Source organism: Rhynchophorus ferrugineus, unplaced genomic scaffold (genome assembly GCF_030347505.1).
Source record: "Rhynchophorus ferrugineus isolate W39M unplaced genomic scaffold, kcgeb_rfMv2 rfM8, whole genome shotgun sequence".
Lineage (NCBI taxonomy): Eukaryota > Metazoa > Arthropoda > Insecta > Coleoptera > Curculionidae > Rhynchophorus > Rhynchophorus ferrugineus.
Window position 1 is genome coordinate 6463955 of NW_027472587.1, and position 12088 is coordinate 6476042.

The following is a 12088-nucleotide window of genomic DNA, read 5'->3' on the forward strand; positions in this document are numbered from 1 at the left end:
TATAGGCTCTACTATGGAAAATGTGTTAAAAACGGTGCATGTTAGAGGATCACCTCAAGACAAACTGGTAGACTAAGATACGGGTACCTTTTGTGGTTTCTTCCGGAGGAAGGTATTATATAGGGTGACTAACATAGCACTGAATATTTTAAGAATTTAGAGTAATGTCTAATGATATCCTATTTCTTTCTGTTTACATTATATAATTTCGTTTATATTGGGACAATATTGAAACTTATGAAATATTGGTAAGGTTTCTGCAGTCTGTTCAATAAGTTAACACTTCTTTCTCTTACAATAAAATAGCATTAAAGTAAATTAAAACTTTTTACTTTTTCAACACGTTTCATAACTTTTGTATATAAAAACTGGGAATGCAATTGGAAATGTGTTATAAAAAAAGTCGTTGTTAGATTTTTTAAGAAAATTAAAAATTCCAAGGTAGAATCTCCGCAAAAGAGCAACAAAAACAGTGCGAAACGGGGGCCAAAAGTTCAAACCATATTAACAGATTCACCTTGACGGTAATTCGTCGAGCGTGAGGACTTTAATGGTGGGTAAATTAAAGTAACTGAAAACCGAGTAATAAAAATATTTAATAGCGTAAGGTTATGAAAGTAAACAAATTTAATATTACCAAGAAACTATTAATACGACACCCACGCTTATCAAGCTTCCTCCAAATCGGAATAATCCTCGCTCTCATCCATGTATTTCTTCTGGAAATTGCCATCGGGATCGTATCTTTGTGTCAGCTCTTCCCATTCCGGACGATGGTTCAGCAATAACACGGAGAATACCTTGCCGGCGATTTTTTTCTGGGTGGGGCTGCATTTGGAACACTCTGTCTCCAAAGCGTCCGGTAGGTATTCTGAAAATATTCATAAAAATTTATATAGTCAATAAAATCTTATTATATCTTATTTTTATACGCAGCACTAGTATTGTCTATCAGCTATGTAAAATCCATATTTTAAAGAAACTACAACAAAAAATTTAATTTGAAAAAATAGTTTCATATTGAAATTCATGATAATAGGAGGAGACGAGAAATTTTAACAAAAGGTTTGACAAAATCCAGTAATGCATACCATTTATGTTGGTTGATTTCCAATGGGTTAACTGGGATTGTTTGCTGGGACGTTTGATATATTTCATATTTTTATGTAAATTTTTATAACACGAGTTTTTAGCAAAGTTTGGCATGAAGATTTAATATGTAGACTAAACAAGATGCTTGTAAAACAATATACAGATAACCTTTTATATCTCCAAAACTCTTTTCAAAATTAAGCAATAGGATACATATTCTGAACTGAAAGAAATATATCCAGGAGTGTCTTAGGCTAACGTCCTGTGATATATCCTCTATCTGCTTTATACCAGTGATATACCTAAACAAAATGGAATTACCATAGATACATTCGCAGATGACAGGGTATTATTAGCAGCAGACGAGAAACAGAAAACATCTATAAAGAAATTTCAAACGAGCTCTGTTGTGCGTACTTTTTCTTTTGTAAAAGAAAAAACTGGCCATGTTAAAAAGACTTTATTTACTCTAAAGAATAGAGGGGTATCAAGTTTATTGACGACAACCTTCACAGTTTCAAAATGTCACCAACTGTATGCTCCTGTGACCGATTATTTAACTCTTCTGTGTTTGACGACTATGTTTGAAGACTCGTGTGTTTTACGCTGCGTAGAGACCTGGCCAACAAAGGACAACGAATGAGATTCGGCGTTGGATACATAACATTCGTTGGCCTTCGATGAAACGTACATATTGCGTTTGTTATTAGAAGCAAACGTTCGTTGGTCGTGAATCCGTATTTTTTTAACGGCTGAAGTGATTATAGTGTATAGTCTATTCAAAATTTATTTGTATATGCGTATGTTTATGTACCACCCGCCGCAATTTGTAAATTCGTTTTAGAATCAGACAATATCTTCCTTCTCATTTTCTTCTAGTTAAAAAGAGACACTATGCTCTCTGAATAGTGCGAACACGTAAACGAATGAGCCTATCAAACTCGTTCATTTGTCAGACGTACGCAAAATTGTTCAAAATGCTAGTTATAATTACTAATCTCTCCATAATATATCATTACTTTGTTTGAAAATGCCGAAAACAGTAGATATTCAGGGTCACAAGTTGACTGCGGCTTTAATAAGTTATTTCGAAAAGTAACGAGATAATGAAGGAGGAGGAAAGAAAATTATCAACAAACTGGCAAACACCAACCAACCGCCGCAACCGCAACCCACACAAGAAAATCTGCATACCGCAGGGCCAGCTCGAAGAAATAAAGAAGATGGTCTTCCAAACCCTCTAGCAGCAATTGGCGTCCATGTTTATGCCCGTGACTGACTAGTAACCACCCAAGATCCCTAAACATCATATCCTGGAATGCGCAATCAAAAGGAGGAGCTCATCGACACACTGGTAAGTCACAACATTGATATCATACTTATCCAGGAAACATTCCCGAAACCTTGGAATAGGTTCACAATTCCGAATTACAGAGTATATAGAAACGATCGTATATCCAGCAGCGATGGAGGAACCGCAATCCTAATTAAAAAGCACTACTCAATCCCATCTCCACAGAACAACAGTCTCGAAATCATTTCAATAATCATCTCCACCTCTGACAGGCCGGTAGTTATCTCCTCCATTTATCGGAGATGCTCTAACATCTATAATCGGGCCGAAATAGAGGTGCTTTTCGAGGGCGATGCCTCCACGATAATTGGCGGCGACTTCAAAGCCCACAACCCGCTATGGGGCAGTCGTTTATCAAATCAAGCCGATTGAGCCGACACATTTCCAAACCAATAAAACTTGGCCGAGTATTATAGATTTTCACATAACGGAAAACATCCCAAACCCGGTCAATATCGAAATAGACTCTAACCACCGTCCAATCATCCTGACGGTGGGAGACCCCCGCCTCATCGAGACTCCCTGTTCAAAACCAACTCTAAAAAGGGATTGAAAGAAATTCCAAGTTATTCTTTTGAAATCAGGACCCATTCCAACAATCAAAAACCCATAAAAAATTGAGGGAGCAATCATCAAGCTCACTTAAGACATCCAAAATGCTCACAAGCTGGCCACAATTTCAATTTAACCTAACATAAAACCGCCCCCCCCCCCTTCCTGCAGTCTCAACTCGTCTCTGCTATCTGCCAACCGGACGACATTGACAGGCTCATTCGTTTACGTGTTTGAACTAATCAGACATCATTGTGTCTCTTTTAAATTAGAATAAAATGAGAAGGAAAATTTTGTCTGATTCTAAAACGAATTTACAATTTTCAGTAGGCAATACATTAGACATCATAATGACATATGTACAAAAAAACTTTGAATAGACTATAGATCCGTTTAATCCTACGAAATCCAACGATGAGATAATTTTAAACAACGTCTCTAATGAAGCAATACAGCGTCAGATCCTTCTAGAACTCATAAGGAATATGGAAGAAAATTACACAGGAGAAAACTTGATAAAGTAATTTTCTGCAAGTCGTGTATATAATATTTATCATAGGCAATACATATTGTTGAACCACTAATGGTTAATAACTATAATAACTAATAATAACTATAAGTATATAATTATTTTTAATCGAAACATCCTATATTAATGTAAATAACCAATATCACCAAAATATTTTTCGCAAAACTGCATTTGTTGCAATAGTTACAATACATAATTTAATATAGGAAAAATTGATCTCACGTTTTAACAGTTTCCCATCATTGGTGCAAGGCCCCTTATCCAACAAGCAGTTTACGTAGTTCTTCAGTAGTCTCTTGCTGGCCAATATAGCATCAACATCGATGTTGTCATATTTGGTGGAGTACATATTAGTTTCCCTTGCAACCCTTATCAATGAAGCTCCATCCGCTCTTTCTCGATATAAGAGAACCACAAGCATCCACAAGAATAGCACGAAAAATTTCATCGACATTTTTCTCTAACGCTTGCTATAAACTATTAAAGTATAATTTACGAAATGTACTCCACTTATTTTTGTACCCAGTTTCAGCATATATGCCTGTTTCAAGGTGGACAACCTACGATGAACTTCGACACTCATAAATAGTACCATAATAATCAGTACAGTGCAACTTACATTTTATTTAATATAAAAAAATATTGTCACATTTCATTCTCAACAAATCGCCAGTTTTTTTTGTTATATTTTACCTTCTGTGACTCACTTATTGATTAAATATATTTGTATTTTAAATGAAATTTAAATTAAAATTTATAATGAGGTCATTTTAGCCAAAAAAGTCATGAAATACAAAATTTATTTGAAGCTCTTTATTTCACCTATACAGGAATCTGTAACTGAATCAAATTAGTTTCTATCCTCTTCTGAAGATGTCTCATCTGTACTCTTCTTATACATTTTGCTGTACACTCCTTCAGGATCGTATTTCTCTTGTAATGGTTTCCAATATTCTGGTCTCTCATCAATCAAATGCCTCACCATATATTCGGTTTTTTTCTTTTGTTTGTCACTGCATTTCTGACAGGCATTGTTTAAAGCTTCAGGCATGACACCTAAAAATTAATATTGAAAATTACCTTCACCATATTGTCCACATTCTTAAACGACCGATGAAATTACAATAAAACATACGTTTCAGTTCTAATCCATCCGGTGTGCAAGGACCATTCTCCAAGAGGCAATTAACATAATTTTTTAAAAGCCTCTCATTATTTATCACCTCGTCCATATCAATGTCATCGTATTTGGTTGTATAAATCATTTCAGTTTCAATTCCAATAGATTTTTTAAGAACAGTGTTAAGCAGTAAAAAACTTATAATGATCTTCTAAAATCGAAAAATTATATTTATGTATATATTTTGTTTTTTCAATTATTATAAAACATTAGACATTAAAGTTAAATTATTAAAGACATTAAAGTAAAATCAAAATCCCAACAGTAAAAAAGACTTAGAAATTATATTTATTTATAATAGCGTGTATGTTTAGTTGTATATACAACACAAAAATAACAGAATAGATTATAAATATATTCTGTATTATTAATATAAAAACACGCTATGAATAAAAAAAGAAATATCAAAATATTGGAGAAAAAATATCGGATTAAAAAAAAAGTGACCGGGCTCGTCCGGGATTTGAACCCGGGACCTCCCGCACCCTAAGCGGAAATCATACCCCTAGACCAACGAGCCATGTTTAATATTGATATGTATATTATATATAAGATTTTGAAGTAACCTTTAATTATACTCACCAACATTATTGCGAAACAATAAAAGTAATTCAATCAACTTACACTTTATTTTATGATGTAGAATAATATCGAGGACTTTATATATAGTAACCATATGCTTATAATGACTTATAACGAGAAATATATTTTTTGCACGAATAACTTGAATGATAGATTTTGAATAGATAATAAGACCAATAAAAGTATTTACAACTTAAAATGATTACAGTCAACAATCTGTAATAGTACCAGCTTTGCATATAAATAATTTAGAAAATAACCACTCTAAGGAATTACGACATATCTTTTATTACATTTATTAAAATATTATATTATAGATTCATTTTTAGCCCGAAAATGAAGTATTCATGAAGTATAACATGAATGATGTTATTCAATGAATCTTAATAAAAACGGGATAATTTAAAATTTAACGAACTTTTTAATAATCCTTTAATTTAATGTTGAATTTTATACAATTATTTTTCTGTAGTAAAAATAGAAATTGTAACTTTTAAGTTAGAGGTATCATATTTTTTCTATGGTATCATACATATAAATGTATTCTTATGTATTAGTATCATACACAAACCTAAATGATCAAAATATCATTTTTATTACGTTTTCGTATCATAAAGGCAGAATGAAAATATTAGATCATTCACAAAATTTTGCTGACTATTTTTATTTATTGACAATACAAATATTTTAGGTTAGAATTATTTTTAAAATATAAATATTTTTTTGAAGTTTAATGTAAGTCTTAAATATTGTTATTAAGACTACTCTGAACATGTCAATGTCATATTTACGTGCAAAAAATTGTAATGAATGTTATATTAAAAATTTGTCGAAGCTACGTCTTTTGGTTGATAGCTAACATATTAAACGGATACAGTTACAGCAAGAAAAAAACACATATCTTAAAAGGCGTTCAAAATTTAGAAAGGAACGTTATTATGAAGTCGGGCGCAATTCCTTGGGCTACAAAAATCAGGAACTGCCCGCGAATTTTAATAATAAGACCGGCGTCAGCAGTGAAAGTGTATCAATTCGAAATATCAGAGGAGGCTTCTTAAAATTAGACACGTCAAAATCATGTTACGTAAGTAGAGAGAAATGTAGAGAAAAAAAACGACTATTGCGAAGATCATACAAGTCCTCTGACGCAATTTTTAACAATAATGCGAACGAAATAATGAAATATTCATAATGAGAATGAATCTAGAATAATGGACGAAAACATCTTTGACCTTCGTCGTTTCAAACACGTAACATCTTCAGTTTTCAAGTGCATCAGGTTAAGAACTCAAAGCAACAGTGTTGCCAAGTCGATATTCTTGAATAGGGGTAAATTATAAACTTGTCAACTTTTATCAGCTTTTTTTATCTTAAAACAAATTAATATTTACAGCTAGTCAGTAACAGCTAGTAACTAGTCGTTTCTATTTCTTTGTCAGCATTCTTGCTAGAGGCCGAAAAGAGGATAGGTTTGGTACGACAGAAGCAAAATAAATCGATACCGCATATCTTTTTATCAATAAAGTTTACCTTCAAGTTTCAAACACACTTTAATTAATTATTATTACGTCAAGTGTGTGATACGTTAATGCTTCAACAATTACCCAGTGGACAATAAGCATTTCTTATGACAACTACTATAAACATGACATGTTATTAACTTCATGACAACACTTTATTAAGTGATTTCCTCTATAAAATATCTTATTATAAATCTTGCTTTAAAGTCTATATAACAGGTCAATTGAAACGTCCCCGGCCTGCCACATAGACGGCGCTACTAGAATTAAATTCATATGTTTTTAGTTAGCCCTAACCCTCAAAAAATGCGTGTATAAATTTGACAGATGTCGAATCATTAGTTTGTGAATTATGGCATTTTGAGTGAAGCAACTTTTGTTATTGTGAAAAAAATGGATAAGAATGAATTTCGCGCGTTGATAAAAAATTGCTTTTTGAAGGAAAAAATACAGTTGAAGCAAAAACTTGGCTTGATGCCGAGTTTCCGGGCACTGCCCCGAAAAATCAACGAACGATATGTTTAGTTTAGATGTGGTGAAATGAGCACCGAAGACGGTGAACGCAGTGGACGCCGAAAAAAGGTTGTTACCGACGAAAACATTAAAAAAATCTACAAAATGATTTTGAATGACCATAAATTGAAATTGAATGAAGTAGCAGACACTCTAAAGATATCAATTGAACGTGTACATCATATCATTCACGAATATTTGGGCATGAGAAAGTTCTGTGCAAAGTGGGTGTCGCGCGAGCTCACTTTTGACCAAAAACAACGAGTTGATGAATCGGGGCAGTGTTTGAAGATGATTAAGCGTAATATACCCGAGTTTTGCGTCGATATGTTACAATGGATGAAACATGGCTCCATCCAGTTGTCTTTTTTTGAGGTAGAGGTTCTTTGATACAGTTATCAGATACTAAGAATACAGTGTCGTCTGTCTATGTTGATAGTAATGATATTTGTGTTCGGTATATCATTTATATACAGGCGATACAATATCGAACGCGGTATACTTGTAGGTTGTTGTCGAAACCCTGAATATATTGGATCTAATTCAGTATGTTCATCGTCTTAATTTATGGTAAGATGTAAAATTATTAGATAAAATTTTAGTCGCTGAAAGTGAGGATGAGACAAATTTTTTAAAATTTAGCCTGTAACCATATATACCATACTTAATTATATACCTGAGATATGTGCGATCAATATTTTATGGAATTTAAGTTACAATGTTCTGTAGTTCCGTATTCCATGTTTATTAAGAAATCCTACTAATAGGTAATGAAAAATGAAGAAGATCGGCAACATCGTTATTAATGTCAATTTCTTCTGACTGCTACATGTATGTCACGGTCCTGAGGAATGTACAACTTTCTCCAGCTTCTTTCATTTTAATACATTGAGAAAATTCAGTTTACCTCAGCTGTATCAAATAATATGATAAATCGAGCGCAACAAATGAGGATAAATAAATACATCGAGGTAAACTATAGAGAAAGTTTGTTCGTATTGTTTTAGATGTTGTATTTTATACTTTGATTTATTACTTTTAGCTATAATTAAAACAGATCAAGAATATATGTCAAATTGTAATTAGATTCAAATATGATTAGTGACACTATTAAATTGCTCATTATATTTGTATGTTTATTTATATTCAATGCAACATTTTAGTTATCAATTTTAAAACCATATTTAACCTATTTTCATATAAACTCAGATAGAATAGCAAAAACGACTGTAAAAGAGTTATTTAAGTTAAAATTAAATTGAGTTATTTTACCAGAAATGTTCATTTTTTTTATCAAAAAGTTCCACTCAAACACGCTTTTTACTTTATTTATTGTGTTGGTATAAATTTATACAGAAGGCAAATATATTTCGCCAGGTATTTTTTTTGCCTGGAATTTTTTAAATACATCCAATTTTCATCACCCGTTATTATTCGATGTAAAAACGATTTCCTTCCATATCTGAAGCAGCATTTCAATGACTATTTTTCGATTTTCTAATTTGTAACATTCATATTTCACAAATTCTTAACAATGGAGCATGCCTCACCAAAAGTATTTACTAGTTACCAACTTGTATAGTATTGAGGTTAATGTCAGTAGAATAAAATGGGATATGTATAAAATCTAAATATTAGATATGATTAGTGAAATCTGTTACAAAACCCGGAAAGTAAATACCAATATACTTGGTAGATTATAAACAATTTAACTATGTATGTATGTATTCAAACCAACAACAATATATTTATGAGCTAGGTTAATCGTATCTTTGTGTCATTTTTAACTAAAACATTATAGATTAATTATATATGAAAGAATCAACAATCAAGATAAACATAATTAAATGGCTAAATGAAACGCGGATTCCGAAAAGAACGAAATATAACAAGGCCATATATTCAGGCTAAGACAAGTAGAAGTACAAAAGATATAACCGATCTAGATATCTAGGTCTATCTAGCATTCATAGACTTGGAAAAGTAATTTTATACAGTAAGTAAGGAATAAAATTTTAATAGTACTTCAAGACAAATATAGGTAAACAGAATTACAATAATTTCAGATAATGAGAGATCTAGCATCACTAACACAAAGCGAAAAGCCCCACTTTCTTATAACAGGTCTTAATAACAGGTTTCTTAATAACAGGTCAATTGAAAAGTCCCCGGCCTACTATAGTAAAACACATTTTTGGGCAAAATTAGTTTCTTTTATTCAACAAAATTCCCATCAAGGGCGATACATACACTGATTATAACGACCCTTCAAATTTTCGATACCATTTTTGTAGTACAATTTGTCCTTCAAAATATGCCTCAGTTTCGGCGATCACCTCTTCATTCGACGAAAATTTCTTCCCAGCGAGCATTCTTATGAGATTTCAGAACCGGAAATAGTCGCTGGAGGGCAGATCTGGAAAATACGATGGAAGCCCAATTCATGGATTTTCCCATCGTTTTCACTGACTTGTGACACGGTGCATTGTCTTGGTGAAGCAGCACTCTCTTTTTCTTCAGCTGCAGCTTTCACTTCCTTTTTCTTTTTTGGCGATTTCGTTCTTCAAACGGTCCAATAACTCTATGAAATAGTCGCTGTTGATAGTCCTTTTTCAAGGTAGTCAATCAAAATTACTCCATGCTTTACTCCATCCCAAAACACAGACGCCCTAACCTTGCCAGCCGACTGTTGCGTTTTCCCACGCTTTGGAGCGGGTTCATCGTATGCAATCCACTCGGATGACTGTCGATTGGAATTCAAAGTAAAATGATGTAGCCATGTTTCGTCCATTGTCGCATATTGATGCAAAAACTCGGGATTATTACGTTTGATCATCTTCAAACACTGCCCCGAATCATCAACTCGTGGTTGTTTTTGGTGAAGTATTCGTGAATGATATGATGCACACATTTCAATTTACCGTCGTTCAAAATCATTTCGTTGATTTTTAAAATGTTTGCTTTGGTAACAACCTCTTTTGGGCGCCCACTACGTTCACCGTCTTCGATGCTCATTTCACCACGTCGAAACTTAGCACACCAATCCTTGATGGTTGATTTTCCTAGGGCAGTGTCCAGAAACTCGGCATCAAGCCAAGTTTTTGCTTCAAGTCTATTTTTTCCTTTCAAAAAGCAATATTTTATTAAAACGCGAAATTTCTTTTTATCCATTTTTTCCACAATAACAAAAGTTGATTCATTCAAAATGTTATAATTCACAAACTAATGATCCAACAGCTGTCAAATTTAAACACGCATCTTTTGAGGGTTAGGGGTAACTAAAAAAACATATGGATTTAATACTAGTAGTGCCATCTATGTGTCAGAGCGGGGACTTTTCAACTGACCTATTATTTATGGATAAAACAATAAGGAAATGCCAGGTCGAAAAGATAACTTACAGTTCAGACCACCCACAGAAAGCCCCAAGGAGATAAAATGATTGTGAGAACAGAGTCCAAATTGAAAAATGATAGAAAAAGTAAAGTCAATTAAGTATATGGGTATAGAAATTGAAAGTAACCGAAAAGCAGGAGAATTACATTAACGCCAGGATTGAAAAAAAATTATCAGCACATCATTGATGACGTGGAATATAATACAAATAATGAATATTGTCAATATTTGAAATTCGTTTTAAACTCTGAGAAGGTTGTACCTTCTCATTTTATCCTAGTTAAAAATAGATAAAACGCTGTCTGATAATGTGTGATAATTCGATTTGGGTTAGTACTAGTGGTCCATGTTAGGAAAATCTGTAAAATTATTGTTAAAACTATGGTGTATTATCATAAAGGTTACAAACGTTGTAATCCAAAAGTCGAATCAGATGCGGAAATAATGCGATGTGCTGACGACATAAATTTCGATGATATACATTGGCTGTTTTATTAGAGGAGTTATAGGTTATATTTATGTATTATATAATATACTATATGTTATTATACAATATACTATATGCTTTGCTCTGCGATGGTGTTCACCATAATGGCAGCAGACACAAAACATTGTAAAACATCATCGCCAAATATCCACTATTCCTCTTCTAAACCCAAAGTTAATTCATAGAAATCGATAAATATTTTTTAATATATATTTTTTAAAGTCTCCTTTTATCTTAAGTAGTGTAACGATGATAAAACCTTGAACGACCTTGACGATTGGTATAATGTGATATGGTCCGATGAATCATCATCTACACAAACCTACAAACATCCAAATTTATGGTATATACGGAAAATTTCAAAAGAAGCCCACACTCAAGCATGGGGGGTTCCATTATGACTTGGGCGCCAATATCGTGGTATTCAGATGGTTCACTCATTAACATCACGGGCCAGATTATCGCAAATAAATATCTCTACAAACTCAATGTTGAAGTTCAGTAATATTGCTACCAATCAATGCCATATTCCAAGATGATAATCTGCATATACAGTCGAAAAGATTCAGTTTTGATGTGAAGAACTTGAACATAAGACTATCATTAAATATCTTCCCTGGTCAGCAGCAACGTGAAATCGCCAGATATCAACATAATTAAACCGTTTTAGAGCAGAGTGTAAAGGGTTGATTTTCATCTGCATCATAATTGAACTAATTGGCGGATATATAGGTACAAGAATAGTGCAACATTCCGCTTGAAAACTTTTCAGACACTTTACAAATCTATTCCGCTAATAATTGCAGCTGTTTTAAATGCAAATGTTTTACTTATATGCTAAAGTAACTATCACTTATATTACTAAGTTTTATGGCTCTGTGAA

General features: G+C 32.9%; 1 protein-coding gene and 1 non-coding gene across 2 annotated transcripts; both read right to left on the reverse strand.

Annotated features, from left to right (window-relative positions):
• Positions 1-668: 668 nt before the first annotated feature.
• On the reverse strand, positions 669-5415 carry LOC143201062 (uncharacterized). Its single transcript, XM_076411910.1, has 5 exons — positions 5290-5415; positions 4663-4858; positions 4381-4583; positions 3750-3987; positions 669-871 (listed from the first exon to the last, which is right to left on the reverse strand). Exons 1-5 carry the CDS (start codon positions 5293-5295, stop codon positions 669-671), a joined length of 846 nt encoding a protein of 281 aa, XP_076268025.1. The 5' UTR covers positions 5296-5415.
• TRNAP-AGG (transfer RNA proline (anticodon AGG)) lies at positions 5156-5227 on the reverse strand. Its single transcript has one exon. It is a non-coding gene; the product is annotated as a tRNA-Pro (tRNA).
• Positions 5416-12088: the final 6673 nt, after the last annotated feature.

What these genes read in the sequence shown, in the direction of transcription:
- LOC143201062 (XM_076411910.1), bottom strand. An exon ending in CTTCAGAAGAGGATAGAAAC is followed by an intron (nt 3,988 to 4,380) that starts TAATTTGATTCA and finishes AGCAAGCGTTAG; the next exon opens with AGAAAAATGTCGATGAAATT. An exon ending in TGATGGGAAACTGTTAAAAC is followed by an intron (nt 872 to 3,749) that starts GTGAGATCAATT and finishes GAATATTTTCAG; the next exon opens with AATACCTACCGGACGCTTTG.